The sequence below is a fragment of the Lissotriton vulgaris genome, chromosome 2_1 (genome assembly GCF_964263255.1).
Source record: "Lissotriton vulgaris chromosome 2_1, aLisVul1.2, whole genome shotgun sequence".
In the NCBI taxonomy this organism is placed as follows: Eukaryota; Metazoa; Chordata; class Amphibia; order Caudata; family Salamandridae; genus Lissotriton; species Lissotriton vulgaris.
The window spans coordinates 600,336,770-600,353,573 of NC_141687.1; the positions used below are offsets into that span (position 1 = coordinate 600,336,770).

Here is a 16,804-nt window from a genome sequence, read left to right on the forward strand (position 1 = left end):
CTCACCGGGGCGCGCACCGGGAGCGCTCCAAGACAAAAAAAAAAAATACAATAAAAAAAAATTGAAAAATTGTAAGGACTGGTAGCCCGATGTGCGTTTGCTATGTCTCAAGATATATGCTCCAGTTGTTTTTAAGAAAATTAACTTTTCAAAAAATATATATTGGGCTACATTGGGCTATATAAATGTTAGAGCCCAAATGTAGCCCAAATGTAGCCCAATGTAGCCCAATGTAGCCCAAAGATGGCCACCAGAGACAAAAAAATACATATGTAGCCCAAATATCAAACAGATGTAGCGCAACTATAGCCCAATGATAGTATGTACCAGAGTGTTCTAAAGAACAACTAGAGCGCTCACAGTCTTACTTATAAAGAGAGACTTTTAGTTAGGAATTAGCATTAAAAAAACTTTGAAATTCACTGAAAATCCATAGGTTTCACACCAGTTATAGTTAGGAATTAGCATTTAAAAAACCTATTAAATTTACTGAAAAAAACATAGGTTTCACACCAGTTATAGTTACCTGGAAATTTTACTGACATAAAACCATTGAAATTCCCACGTTATAGTTAGTTGGACTCACTATAACTTGCGCGTGTAATGCACTGCTGATGACATCACATATTACATCACTCATGACATGGTCAGTGACATCACTCATGACATCACTGATGACACCATCCTTGTGACAGAGAGACTGACCTCCTTTAACTGTAAAGTAACCCTTGAAACACATATTCAAAAATAGAAACTAACATTTTCAAAAAAGTGGAGATACCTATACCAGTTACAACAACCAATTCAGTAATTCCACCATTTACATACACATCCACTCATTCACCAACAGTTCTATATAGTCAGTCATACAAATACTCACTCATCATATGTAGTGAGACACCTATACATCCTTTAACACACCGACAGTCTACAAAAAGTTGCTCACACACATATTCACACATGCAAATGAAATATTGAAAATCCATTTTTTTGCATATACAGCTATACACACACTACCACCTTACTTCTAAGGAAACTTACACATACTTACTCTCTTAAACAATCACTTATAGAAACACATACTTATTTAAACAAGAACTCTTTCAATCTCTGACTTTCACATATACTCACTTATATACACCAATACTCACATATACTAGATTAAAACATATGTAGTTACTGATAAAGACACTAGTAAGACATTCATTCACTTACTAACACATACATATACACACTCATTCACCCATACAGTCCGGCACATATGCTGTCTTCAAAACACATACAAACAGTGAGTCAGTCATTGATGCATCTGTGTGCTAAGTAACTCCCCCACCAAATCATACAGACACTTATACTGATACTAAAAAAACATCTAATAACCCATATAAACACACATGTAGCTACTCACCAACCCATGCACCCACTTATACACAAAGTGAAACACTGATACAAACATTTAAATATTTAAACAATACTCGCTAATATATGTGTTCACTATGATGCGCTTAATAAGCCAGTTAACCAATCATTTTTTTTTTAAAACATCCATTAAAACACTTATTTAAACATGTATTCTTCCATTGACCTTTACATATACATATATAAAACATGTTTATTTTTCAGAAAGGCACACATTCACTGGATGGTGTCATCAGTGATGTCATGAGTGATGTCACTGACCATGTCATGAGTGATGTAATATGTGATGTCATCAGCAGTGCATTACACACGCATGTTATAGGGAGTCCAACTAACTGTAACGTGGGAATTTCAATGGTTTTATGTCAGTAAAATTTCCAGGTAACTATAACTGGTGTGAAACCTATGGTTTTTTCAGTGAATATATATATATACATATATATGTATGATTTATGTGTGGGTGAAGGAGCGGATATATATATATATATTCGATGCTTGCCACAAAAGAACGAAACAGACCCAAATAGGTAGAGTTGCTTAATTTATTTCGGTATGTGCACCACTCCGTCCGCCATGACGCGTTTCGGGCCCTGAAGCCCTTGATCACATGATATATATATATATATATATATATATATATATATATATATATATATATATACGCCCAAATCAAGGGAGAGTGATCATTTGTCCAAGAGACATAGCATTTTTTGATTTATGTGTGGGATATTTTTATATATATAGACACACACACATATATTGAGCAACTGTATTAAAAATCACACACATTCACACACTCCTTTATCTCTACAGTGCAAAGTGCTAAATCCATGTTACAGTTAAGTATGGGCGAATTTTGCGGATTTGCAGTCTGCAAATTCACACGAAATTACAAAAAAATCAGTGAAAAAATTCACGAACTCGCGGATTTGCACAAATAGACTGTTTCCCACTGTCTACTTGCTAATCAGTAAGTGCTACCTCGTTGGGTAAATGTAGAGTGGTTTTCCTACACTACAGCTGCATAAAGTGCCAGAAGAGTTGTCTCCAGTGACTATGTGTGTGTTACTATGCCACCGCGCCGAAGGGCGCAGGGGTCCCTTTGAGTGAGCTGTCCATCATAGTGGGTAAATGGCGGGAAGACGGTGCACACCGCTAGTGTGTGGGCGGGGCCAAATGGGCAGGGCTTCTATGCGAGTTCACATGCCTCTTGTGTGTATAAAAGGTCAGAGACCGATCAGAGCAGCAGATGAGGAGAAAGAAGCTCCTGGACACAGGAACTGCAAGGGGATTGGGCTCATGACAGTCAAGGATGCAAAGGCCTCTATCCAGCATCACAGCTAATTTTCGACAGCAGATATGGGGAGAAAACACACCTGCCCAGCCTCAACAAAGCTCACAATTGTTTTTGGGCTGATGAATGCGTTACTGAACTTGAGCTTCAACTCGGGCACCTGCTTTAAAATTATTTATATCTGTAAGTGCTTACTGTTGAGGTTTAATTTTTGTGACAGGAGCATCGTGCCAGAATGAACCCCGCCCTTCATATTTATCCAAGGAGACGCCACCGTTTTGTGCGATACCTCTACTAAACTGGAGTACTTTCCACTGGCTAATCAGTAAGTGCTACCACGTTGGGTAAATGCATAGTGCTTTTCCTACACTACAGCTGCGTAAAGTGCTAGAAGGGTTGTCTCCAGTGACCATGTGTGTGTTACTATGCATCGCGCCGAAAGGCCAAGGGTTCCTTTGAATGAGCTGTCCATCATAGTGGGTAAATGGCGGGAAGACGGTGCACACCGCTAGTGTGTGGGCGGGGCCAAATGGGCGGGCCTTCTATGCGAGTTCACATGCCTCTTGTGTGTATAAAAGGTCAGAGACCGATCAGAGCAGCAGATGAGAAGAAAGAAGCTCCTGGTCACAGGAACTGCACGAGGATAGAGCTTGTGAAAGTGAAGGATGCAAAGGCCTCTATCCAGTATCACAGCTAATTTCGACGGTAGATATGGGGAAAAAGCACACCTGCCCAGCCTCGACAAAGCTCACAATTGTTTTTGGGCTGATGAATGCGTTACAGAACTTGAGCTTCAACTCGGGCACCTGCTTTATTTATATCTGTAAGTCCTTCCTGTTTAGGTTTAATTTTTGTCACCGGAGCATCGTGCCAGAATGAACCCTGCCCTTCATATTTATCCAAGAAGACACCACCGGTTTGTGCAATACCTCTACTCAACTGCCCAAAATCTGCCCGCGAGTGGATTTGCAAATTTTTCGGCAATTTTGCGAGATTTGCAGATCGCAAAATTGCAGAAAATCCGCAAAATCTGTGAGCGGAACGGATTTTGCACCCACGCTTAGTTACAGTGTAAGTGATGTGCCCAAACTCTGGTTAAATGAGTTTGTTAAGTAGAAAATACCATTATGAAAGGAAACATTTAAGGAAGACAAAGTATGCGTGCTTATAAAATGTAATGCTGAAAATGCAAAACTACATGACACTATTAGACGACACTAGAAGTTATTATAAAGGGACAAACGTGTGCGAGTATTAATGAGAAGCCACAAATACCATACGAAAGCAATGCTGAAGGAGAAGTTGAGTCCAAATGGCACCTTAGGAGATTCAAAGCCTGGAAGTGAGACTAGGTTACCTATGGGAAAATGTTTCTTTAAATACATGTGATGTAACTTTTGTTCTTACAAGAATGGTAAATAAAAAATAACTCACCCACATCATACATGGTAAAGTATACGATATGTGATTTTGTAAACTAACAACCCGTTTTGTAGCTACATTATTGCCTGTGTGTATAAAAAGATGTGTTGATTCCATGATCAGAAACTTGACGGTTAGGTGGCAGGAACATGAACGGCTTTGAAGAGCAAGGTCAGTAGATGTTCTCTTGGCTGTACATATTACAAAAGAGCATAAAGAATCAATGATTTCTGAATTTCCTAACAGTTTGCCTACAGACGAGAGATGTAAACAGAATTAAAATTAAAATATTTAGAAGCGTCTAGGATTTATGAATTGAAAGTGGTAGAGAATAGCTTAAATACAAATAGGGAGCTGTAAGGGAATCTTCTGGATTTGAATAAACGATTCTGAATGGTATAGCTTCAATGTTTTAGATTGAAGTAAGCAGATGGGAACTACATACGTACTTCACAAAATATGTCCAGGGGATCTGTCATTCCTTAATAAGATAGTCATGTAATTGACAAAATGACTTGGAGACCACGTAATATTAGTGTGTGTTGAGAAGTTGGCACTCCTTAATAAACCTGTTCAGGAGGATGCACTTTCATTATTTGTCATTCAAAAGAATTGAGGTTTCATAGCAGCTTAGAGTAAGTCTTATATCATCCTCCACAGGAGACTAGTTTGATCATAAAAGAACCAGTTTTAACTAGAAAGAAAAGTGTTTGGTGAAATTAAACTGAATACATTTGAACTACTGTTACACTTTAAGGGACTTCAGAATATAATAGAAATCATGTAAATGAGTGACCATATAAATTATATTTTTCAGATTGTGAAGTAACAGGAGAGTGTTCTGATAAGGGTTTAGGATGTCACTAATGCTCAATAGATGTGGGACAAAAACACAAAGATGAAATATTTGTATTGATGAATAGATTTAGGTTTACCTATTGTCTAGAAGAATTTGATAATTGAACAGTTTTCTACATAATTATACACAGGAAGCTGAGGGGTAACGATTTACTGTTTCTGAAACCATAAGAAGAGGTTCTGAATACAATTGAGTGCAAACCGAATGGTATAGGGGAAATTATCTATTACATTCAATGCAAGAGTGCATGCTGATAAGAGTTTAAGTCACCACTAAGGCAAAATAGAGATGGTGGACTAAAAGGAAGGATGTAAATGAAAATATGTTAAGCTTTCGGAAGAAACAATATATGATTTATTAAAGTAATAATGGACTTGGAAGATAGTTGATTTGTTAGTTTTTATGTATGGTGGAGTGTGTTTAATCAGTTATAAAACAATGCTGTATTTGAGGCATTTTTTGAAGAAATTTAATTTGAATGGAGGTGATAATATCCTCTTAGTCGGAGACTAATGGAGTCATACCAATATGGGACCACGGTGACATGGAATGCATACTCCTTGTGCTTTTTGCCATTTTGGAGTACTGATATAAATATAGCAGCCATTTTGAGAGTGAGGTTTGCATGTGCAAATGACCAAGAGAAAACTACCTGTTTATGGTAAGAGACCCCTTTAGAAAACCTATATGAGAACATATTTTATAACACGTTTAGTGAGAGAAGCAAGACCTAAAGCCCCATTTGATGTTTATGCGATTTCAGGAACAAGAACAACCCCAAAATAAGGTCTCGAAAATAATAAAAATTGAGCAATGACTCTTAGTTACTGGGCTATAGCATAAACATTAATCAACGGAGAAAACAAATGTAAATGCATTTCTATTGTACTGCTGTAAAACAGCATTGCCCTGAGAGAGAAATATCGAAGTGGACGTACATAATAGATTACGGATTAAATATAGGAAGATGTGTGTGTGCTTTGGAGTCTGTGTGAAGCCAAAATGAGAGAAAAGTTACATATTAAATGAGAATTGCAGAATATATTGGTTTGTGACTCTGTGGGGGCCCGAAAGTAGGGGTTCCAAATGATAAGATTTCTCTCATAATGGGTAAATGGCAGACTCAAGGGACCGAGGGGCATATTCTCAAGGCGATATTCCTGCAATAGTGGCACTTTTCTGCCGCTAAAGCGGTGATATTTTTATTGCCCTTATTCTCAAGATGTCGCTAAGAGCCGTTAGCAACAGTTTGTAGGCGAAAGCGTCCGTTTTAAAGATCGCCACTTCTGTTGGCGATAATTATATGCTGAAGAGGCGTTCCTGTGCAAAAACGCACGCAAACACCACTACTCCATATTCACAAGGGGATCCTTGAACTTCTGAAGACCAAAAAAACTGGCTCTAAATGGAGTTAAAGCCAGTAACTTAAGGCTGGAAAATAGCTGGTCTTAAAAATGGGGATAACACTTGGGGCCACATTTCAGCAGGATTTGGTGCAGGACAGCACTGCACTGCAAGCAATGTTGAAGCACTGCCCTGCCTGCTGCGCTGACCTGCGACCAAACTACAGTGCAGGAGTGCGCACCATCAATAAGACAGTGCGGATTCCTGGTCCTCTGTAATGAAAAGTGTGGCAGCGCTGCAACAAGACATTGTTGCAATACTTCTCACTACGCCCTTCTTGCAACAGCATTGATGCGCTGTATTCACTGGACACTCCATGACGCAAGTAATGACTGATATGTAAGGAATCCTGACTTATCTGTCTGCACTAAAGTCATGCATTGCTTCAGTCGTGTCACAACCATTACACAACTGCAGCAGTGCCTTGCGTCAGCCTATCCCAGTGGCACTGTGTCACCCTCACGCCTGCCATCAGGCAGGTGGAAGGTACTGACGCAGTGCCGTTCATCAGGTGTGCCTGAATGTCTGCGCTGCTTGAGATCCATCGGTGGCGATGTCATCATTTGGAAGCTTTGGTGGAGTGTTGGTGCAGAGGGAGTTGACAAGACGTTCTTCGGTGGCCTTGATCCAGCTGCGAGGGGGTGCGATGATGGCAGTGGCGTCCGGTGGGCAAGGTGAAGACGTGATGTTACCAATGATGGTCGGCCCAGGAGAGTCCACTGTTGTGGATGTAGTTGAAGTTCCCACTGTCAGAGGTGACGTGTTTGACAGTGTTTCCTGCTATGTGGCTTTTTGAGGTGACTTGCTACTTTCGTGTGATGTAGGGGACCTTCTCCAGGAAGGGGTGGTGTCCTGGTCACAGGGGTTGTCCAGGTGGAACATGAGTCACTGAGTAGGATGTTGTCAGCGGATGGGAGACCCTGGGGTGCAATGAGGTCTACAATGGTTTTGGCGGATGAGGGGCCATGGCCCGGGAGCCTGCACATGAGGGTGCCGGAGAGGATGTGCTTGGGCTTGGTCCGGATCTAGGAGTTGAGGTGGGCCATGGTTACCCTTGGGTCATTAGAGTGCGTGGTCAGTCGGAGTGTGCTGCTGAAGGTAATGGACATGCCTCCTCCTTGATGGTCAGGGTGCTCCTTGCGGGTGGAACTGCAGCCATCAGTGATGGCAATGTCGATGTCCGGTCCGGAGCAGAGGTTAGTCCTGGCAGGCGAGGGGCCATCCAGGGTTGATGGCGAGGAGAGTGCTGGCGTCATAGCAGTGGAGAGTCCAAGAGGAAATCTCCTTGGTTGTGAGCACGGTCCAGGGGTAGATGGATGCATGGGTTGCTTTTAGCATGGGAGACGACAAGTACAACACAGGCAGTACATCATTAACAACGCAATTCTGACAACTCAGGTGCCTTTACATCGCATTTGATTACAACGCATTGTAAGGTCAGTAAAGGGGTAATTGAAAAGATTTTCGGGTGGTTATGTGTTTCGGGGATAAAATATGAAAATTGGGGTGTGTTTTGGGGTGACATTTTATTTTTTGGTGTGTTATGGTGGCTCAAAAGGGAATTCCAGGGTTCACCTTGGGTTTCAGTGCAGAGGTTAGTTTTGGGTTGCACTCAGCGAAATGGGAATAGTTATAATAATGTCTCCGCTATGCAACAACCACTCCACTGTCGCAATGTGCTTAGTATTAGTAAGCATTGGAATGGAATTCGGTGTTATGGCATGTGTTGCAACCACGTATGTGCCTTTGCCACAAATGTGGTACACCTGCTGTGCCTGACTGCACAGCGGCCACCATTCATAGGTGCTGGGGGTGGCTAGACAGCTGTGAGGTGGTAAATGCTAGAAAGAACACTGGTTGTGGCGGGGATGTGTGTGTGAGAGGGTGTTGTAAATATTTTAATGAAGGAAGTCCTACCTCGAAGCCAGGTCCTGTGTCTTCGTTGCTCCTGCTCTCCTGCATCTGCTTCCAGGAACAGGAAGTAGGCAGCCATGCTCCCTCCTCTCAGCCAATCACAACGCTGCGATGTGGCTGTGGATTGGTAAATGGCAACGGGACAAGGCATGCAGCCAGGGGCTGGAGGGGTGGGCATGTTCTACATGCAGGCTGTAATGCAGCCTGCATTACGAACAGGGAAGTGCGCATGACTGCTTTGGGCGGCCTGAGTTGGCTGACCGAACAGTCTTTGTGCACTTGAGTGGGCATGCTAAACCACCCATGACTTGCCCAGTGCTTGGAGCAGTCCTACCAACCCTCCCACCCACAAAGGAAACATAGCACAGTTACATCAGTAAGTTATCATCATGTGATGATTGTTCCTCCTCTGTACTGCTTGAAAGCAGTGGGGCGATGCTCTTCCGCCATAGCGGATGAGCCGCCAATGGGCATGCGTCATCTATGTGTGCTAGGCCTGGGCGACTCGACCCCCAGGTGTCCTGCGCTACATGTCCCACCTTCTCCTTAAGTAGACATTGACTCCATGGCGAAATCCGCTGCACTCTCTCCAAATCTGTGACTCAGCCAGCAGGAGCCTCAGCCAGGTGGGATTTACCAAAGCCTGGGTTTAGCAGTCATGACCAAGTCTGCTGGTAAAGCTCCTGATGCAATTGATGCAGCAAGACCCCCTAGGCGAGAAGTAGCAGCACTTCTGCCACACAAGTGTGGTGCAGCTCAGGGGCCTCACCCTCCACAGCTTCCAGCAAGCCCTACATCATGCGGCCTGTGATGCAGAGAGGCGGCACCCACCGCTGGTAATCCCCTCTGTGCACCCCAGAGTAGTGGTAGATCGTAGTAGGCAATGCAGACCTCCCTACGTTGGGGCGCAGGAGCACCTCTACTGGTAACAATTCGAAGGTAAGCAAGGTGGTCTTCTCACACAGGTCAGCTACGTGTCTCCATGCGACCTGCCAGACTTCACCACCAGGTACAGGGCTTTCGTCGCGCCTCAATGTCTGCCCCCACAACTCACCGACTCCACAGCTCCTCCACATCCCACTCCAGGTGATGTGTGATGCACTTGGCCCAGGCTGCTCTATTCTGCATTTCTTTGGTTTTTATACCTATTTTCTATTGGATTTTGACTGACAGGCAATTTTTTGTATTAGAGACAAAAAAAACTCATGTTGGGCTGGCTAGCGTAAGGTTTTTTTGCCGCTAATGTGCCTATTGGTAGTTTTCACCTGCTAACGTCGGATTTCCTATCGCCTTTGCGCTGATGTTAGCAGCAGTTTTCACGCCGATCCCTGGAACTATGACCTGTTAGCGACGTGTTGCCAATACGCTGCTAACATGCCGATAATTTCCAGCGGTATACAGCGATAAAAAATCGCATGTTAAATGGGGTTAGCGTAAGTTTTCACCGAATGTTGAGAATATCCCCCCAATAGTTTGAATGATTAAAGATGAGATGGAAATTGTGGGGTGCAGTACTGAGGAACTCATTAAAAAAATAGAGATGGGATATAACCAATGAATTAGAGATCGATTAATAGTATAAGTCCGATAAACCAATATTGACAAAATATATTGAAAAATATTGCCATTCGTTAGCTTTATCTAACAGAGAACTCTGAACTTCTTTTATGGTATTCAGTTTAAAAAGTACATACATTTGTCTTACGTTTTGTGAATTAATTTTAATGAAGTTCTGAGTGCATTTTAACATTGTACATATATAAGTATATATACATACACACAAACACACACACTTTACTAAAGCTTGATCTTCGCATCTTGTATTTTACTTTAAGTGGTGTAAATTGAAAATATGAGTGACGTCTAAATAGTCTTTCTGACCCTTAGGGGCAGAATAGGCATCAGGGATGGATCAAAAAAGAAATGGAAATGGGGTAGGAAAGTAGCCCGTCCTAATATTCACCCACCACCCACCCCCCACCCCTCTTCCACCATAGCCAAAGGTAGCTTATTTTATGCTCCCAGGGTGGTGCTAAAAATAGGGAATCAGTCTTAGAAAACATATTCTTTGGAAACATGTTAGCAATATTAGTTGTTTTCACATTTATAGTAATTCTAATGATAGCAATATGCTCTACATGTCTTATGGTCACAATGCATGTACTAAACAGCAGAATACAGCAATACATGTTTTTCAACATACATTGTGTCAATATTAATGTAGATGCTTGAGTTTGTCATTCTTAACATGGGTTTCCAGTCCCTGAGAAAGGGAAAATGGGACTTTGTTCAATAGAAAGCATCCCTCCACCGTGAATGAATGGCAGAGTGCAGGTCCGCAGTAAACCAGGTCTGCCTTTCTCATAAATAGCACATTGAACTAACTCCTTGTGTTATAGGATTAAGGGATCTAATTCCATAGACTTAGAGTACAGCCCAAGATACATAACAATATTTTCCTCATTGGTGTTACCTAAAAGCTGAATTCTAGGAGTTGTAGTCCTGGGTCACTTCAATTTAACGACCCTGAATAGCTGAGCTGACGTGTTGTTAAACATTTATATAATTTTTAGAGTTTGATGGAACAGGTGAACTTCCATGTTTTACTTAACGTCAAACTATTGGTTTCTCTGCTGAGGTAAGGAAACAGGGTTTCCACATGTACAGCCTTTGCTTCTTACACCAGGGACAACTCTTGACCTGGAAGTCCATCCGGGAATGAACAGCCAGATTACCGTGATGGATGATTCGCCATATTTACAGATGGGCAAGAAGATTTCCTTGCACAGTAACTCCATGCGAGGTATGGTGGTCCCAGGCAAACTTTAAACCTGTGACTCCACAATGCAGCCATGCAAAACATAACTAACACATCAAATTCTGCAAATGCTGTCCTCATAACTTGATGTCGCAGATGCAATTACAAAAGACAATGCTACTTGTAAAAATACAGTTACATTGGCATTAATGGTACTAATGAGACAACGAAGAATAAAGAGCTATTTATTTTTTGTGCATGTGTCATGTATTGATGTAGAACTTTTATGTATGGTTACTTAATCGCTGCATCTCTGTGAGGTCAAAAGTATATAATTTGGTGTGCAGATTACGGTATGCATGGCTACTGAGTGAGTTATGTATCTTGCAGCTGACCATAACTTGTGAGCTGCTTCCCACCATTGCTCATAGTTCTTGCCATTCACCTGCGATCAGCAGGGGCTGGCAGCAGGTCCAACCCCTGCTGAACACAGCCATCGCAGCTTAGCTAAACTTTATAACTGAGAGCCCGATTTCAGGCTGGAGTGGAGAAGTGTGGCTCAATGGTTAGAGCGGCAGACCCTGATGCAGAGGTCTAGCCCGGGACCAGGGTTCAATTCCCCGCCTCGGCGGGTCTTGGGCTAAAAATTCCACGGACCTGATAATTCTCGCCTCGGTGCCTATTCCAATCATGTAGTCCCACTCTGCAACTCTGGGCAATAGCTTGCTTAATCTCCACAACGGCCCCCACAACGCTAAGGATGCCTGGCCTCCACCTTGGGGGTGCCCAGGAGTGGACGCCTCACAGGAAAAGCCAGGATGGGTTCCACAGCGGTATTCGTACAAGCGTCTTGATACCCTTGCGGGTGAGTAGTGCGCTGTACAAGTATCAATTTACATTTACATGCAATTCATCAAACAGCACCAAAGTTGTTAGCACATAAAAGCCGTTTGGAGACCCTCTAACTGTGTTCCACCTGAGGGCAGTGCTATCATAAGGCATGAGTACGCTGGATAGTTGACATGGGGCCCTACGAGGATTGTGGCACTAACACTAATTTTCGGTTAAACATTTTTATTCCTGTGAGTGATTGTGTAGGCAGGGCCCACTGCACTGCTTTTCCCGGGTGCCTATAACGCTGTTAGAACGCCCCTGCCTGATGAAGCTGCATGAAACGTCAGATGACAGCACTGGATTCGCTTGGTAACACTTTACCACATGTCGAACTCATCACACAGTGACAAACTTATTAGTCCTTTAAGTTATCCAACACTGACGCTTCAACATGGAACATAACATAGAAGGACTTAGATGATCGTGCTGTGATGTGATCCAAATTTCGGGCAGATTTGTTGGGTTTATGAAAGTAAATGCTCTTTTTTTAAATAAAAGGCTAATAGAGCTCAAGATGGCTACCTCACATGCCATGATTCAGGTATATAAGCCAGTCATTTGCACCGATGTTTTGAAACCATGGAAGAATTCATTTAATCTTAAGTAACTCTAGATATGATGCATACTAATTTACTGCGGTTACTTCCCCTGTCTGAGCCCAATCCATTATACACGACAACCATTATCTCCTCTTTCTGTAAGTGCAAGACTGCAGTATTACGAATTGTAAATATTTCTGCTGCTGGGGGCTCCTGTTCATTGTGATTCCCTGTGTACAATTATTCAGGCTCACGGTTTACCATTCCATTGGCTGCCTTCCAGAGGCGAAAGTATAAAGATGCTTTTCATATCCTTGTTCCAAATAAAGTAGCCCATTTCATACTAACTCAAACATTCTAACCCTGATACAATGGTTCAAGTACACAATAAAACTGCAAAATTATCCAATTTTGCGCTGTTTCATATCAGAAGTTGTGTTAAACAGTGTGTGTTTCTGCAGAGGAATCAAAACCAACTCTCCTTTGCTGCAGCAATGACATTTAATTCGGTTAAGGGTGTGGGGACAAGTGTTCTTTCTTTGGGGATCCACAAATTGTGATTCTGAATGATTTGACAGGCCATGTAGTTTTAGTACATCCATCACTGGCTAGAAGACTGGTCATGATCTGAGATGATGCTAGAGGGAACCTGTGGGATGCCAACTCTCCCTTCCCACTCGAAATCTTCACAGGGGTCTCAAATAGAAAGCAATCGTAGATTGCTTTTAATTGCTATAACAAGCTTCTTAGTTATGGTTAATGGTGAACACTAGTAAATACACAATAGCTACTACCACACTGTACTCCTCCTGTCCCATATCGTAATTCCAGAGAATGACCCTAAAATAACATGTTGCTGCATTTCAAAGCGCATGAAAAGAGCTAAACAATTATGGGTCAACCCCTTAGAAAGATGCTGGAAGCAAACCTCTGTCTGAAAATGTTTTATTTTGGCCTTTACCTATATTTTTAAAAAAGTTTTCAAAATTGCTCTGTTTCACTTTTTTTGGGAAAAAAAGACAAAATATCATACAAAATGAAAAGGGGAAAAAGTAATGTGTTCCACCAGTGCTGGAAAGTCGGTACAAGTATTTCCCACCAGAAAAATGAAAATCCTCCATACGTCTATCTTTAGTTTCAGGTTCTGGGTCTATATGCTATTTACCAGGCCCCCTTGATCATGCTACTTCTCTTTCTAGAGCTGCCACACAATTTCCTCTCATACTACTGGTCTCTCTACAATGCTGCAGACTCAACTTTTCCTCGCGAATTTAAGTGTTCTTCCCTTCTTGACCACAAACTATTTCCCCTCATTACTCATCTCTCCAGTGGTCTCACTAATTCCTCATCTACTGTGGCTTTCTCTTTTTGCACCTGTCTCCATCTTAATCTTCAATACCTCAGGGTTCTTTCCAGTTGCTCTGCCTTAGAACAATCTTAGACATTCATTTCATGGTGTGGGTTGCTCTCAGAAGTTTCACTCTTTCTCTTTCATGTTCTCTGGCTCTGCTATGCAGCAGTTTCACTCTTTCAACTCCATGTCTGAGGATTTTAACTCATGCAGTCTCGCCTTTTCCTCACTATGATGGGATTCCTCTTTAGTAGTCCCGTTATTCCCAGTCCGAGCTTCTCACTTCTCTTAGTCTAATGCTTTCCTCTTAAAGTCTATATTCACTGTACCTTCCTGCAGTAGTTTCTGTCGCTTTGAGATTCTCCCTTTGAGTAGTCACTCTCTTCTGCCTCACTCCCAGTCCTCTGCCTCAGTTGACCTGTTCTTGCATCCCACACCTTCAGAAACTCTCTTTTAAAGGTCATGTATGAAGGGTGCCTTCTACCCTAATAAAAGCAAAGAAAATGCCCATGACCCTGGTTGGGTAGTAAGACATCCATGTTTGAGTGCAGAGGAACTCCTGGGTTTGGTGCACCCTCAACTAATCATGTTTTTAGACATTTAAGGCAAACCCAGGGAAGGGAAATCTATTTACCGCTGTGTAAGTAAACTCTGTTACTTTTAATTAGTCATCATAACCCATTATTGTTTTTGACGCCCTGCTGAAACTCAACGCCTTATTACCACCTGTTGCACTTACCCTCGAGCATTTGTCTGCCCAGTGGCTGAGTCGGACCTCCCTCAGGCCCCTTTAGCGTTTGTCTTTATACTTCCTTAACAGTTTTCCCAAGACTATGTCACTGTTGGCCTGTCTTTCCTATTTCAACATTGTTTCTCATCAAAGACCTTAAAAGTGTGATTTTTCTGATCTCTATTCTGCTACATATGTCCTCTACCAGCTGCCTTATGGCCCTTCACATTCCGTCCAATGCGAGGTGTACTCTGGTATTGAAACTGTGATGTACGTTTCTGGTCGCCATCCTCTGATGCTCTCGTGAAAGGCGAGTAAGGTTTGTGCGACACCTTTCCTTCTCTATCTTATTTTCAGTAGCATTTCTAACTCACTATACATTTAGCATAAGGTATGACTTTGCCAATGGCAGTTCTGGCTTCCCAAATTGCAAGTGTTTCTGTGGGTTTAAACTTAAATCAAACAAATGGTGTATTGCGTAATCCATAAATTTCCAATCATCAGGGGGATGCAACAATATTTGCATCTACTTACACTCCTTGTGTAACTCCTTCATGGACACCTCTGAGACAGATTACTCATCTGACAGCAGTTTAATTACACTAAATGCATGCACAGCAGGGTCATTCAGGAAGAAGGAAAAAGAGGTTGCCACGGCTTGGGTCTTGAGAGGAACAATTTGTGGCAGGGTGGGGAGAACGGAGTTGGGAGGAAGTGCATTGTTGGGGAAGGGTGATAAGGAAGGTCTAGAAGAAAGTTCCCTGCCCAATGACTGTCGAAATGGATGCACCCCACTTTGAAGAAAACTTTTCCTGCAGTCAATTATGGGCCACAGCTGGTTCCAGTCCGGGAGTCTGTGGCACATAGGATTTTGTGCAGCATGCTCACAGAGCCCAGCCTGGAACAGCCGCCCACTCTTGACACCTCAGTTACCATTGTCAATGTGCCCTTCAGTACACCTTCAGTGGAAAAGGAACCAATAGAATTACACTAGGGAAAGGTGGGGGTGAGGAAGACTGGCAAAGACAGTGCATCAGAGAACCAAAATGGCCTGAGCCAACAGAGCCAGTACCTGGGCAGGCATCGGTGTTGTTACAAATCCGGGTCTCTCTCAGCGGCCCGCTGCACAACGTTCCATACGGAGAGGACACACAGGAGCGGGTGCGGATCTGCCAGCCCTGACCACACGTCAGAGAGCACACACTCCACTGGGACCACTCTTCCGCTGCAGGGTCTCCTAAATAGAGAAAGACACGTGTTGGTACCAGCATCGTCCCCCCTAGACAGGGTGCCTCACAGAGAAATAGCCTCTGGTGGGCCTGCTACAGCATACTCTAAAAGTTGGCGAACCATGGCATGGCCTTAGCAGCACTGCCTGGACACAGCACCAACAGAAGAAGACACAACCCCTGGTCAGGCTGTGCTACAATTTGCCCCATTTATCTTTTGCGCCCCTTCTGCACAAAAATCCCATAAATATGTTATTTTTGCCGCAGGGGGGTGGTTTCGTTGCTGGTGAGTCTTGTGAGACTGCAGGCAGGCCGTAAGAAAGACAATATGTGACTAACATCCAGGGAATCCCGCTTATCACAGTTAGTCTCATGGCACTTCAGAATGTAATGGAAATGTAGCATTACCTTTACGTAATTTTACACACTGTCCTACGTCACCCGCCTATTGAGGCAGATTAAGTACAAAGACTCAAGTTACAGGGAATCTGTCCAGCTGCTCATCAGAGGTTTGCCTTGTGGCAAAATTAGTTACAAAATTGCTGTAGTGCCGGTGAGACCAACTGCACCTCATAGGCAGACAATTGGAGTTTTCTTATTGTGGAGACATATTAGGTTCCCCAATTACACAGTTATAATGTAGAATGACAACCTCACCAATAGTATCATTTCTGTTTCTCAAAAGATCACAGGAAAAGAAGACTGGGATAGATCATTATTCCTAAAAGCAAACCTTAAAAAGAATATACATATGCAAGGTCACGTTGAATGATGCTATCAAACTCTGCATGGATTTAGATGGCTTCATATGATGGGAAGCCTCCTGATGACAGACAATGATCTTGATCATAACTTATTCATGGCTGATGTGACAAATGACACATCTGCCAACTTCTCTCTTTAGCTTGCATCTCTGATTGCACTTCTCCAAAGCCTCGATTCAAAAGCTTAAAGAACACGAAGAGCACCACTGCTGTTACAAGAGAAAGCC

General features: G+C 42.7%; 1 protein-coding gene across 6 annotated transcripts in view; it reads right to left on the reverse strand.

Annotated features, from left to right (window-relative positions):
• ADGRB2 (adhesion G protein-coupled receptor B2) overlaps positions 1–16,804 on the reverse strand; it is a 1,127,991-nt gene that overhangs the window by 630,319 nt on the left and 480,868 nt on the right. For 5 of the 6 annotated variants that reach the window (XM_086955646.1, XM_086955645.1, XM_086955643.1 and 2 more), the window contains exon 4: positions 15,657–15,821. The exons of the other annotated variant lie outside the window; for it this stretch is intronic. In XM_086955646.1, the coding sequence (XP_086811772.1) occupies positions 15,657–15,821 (165 nt within the window). The remainder of the gene's footprint in view (positions 1–15,656; positions 15,822–16,804) is intronic. 6 annotated transcript variants of the gene reach the window in all.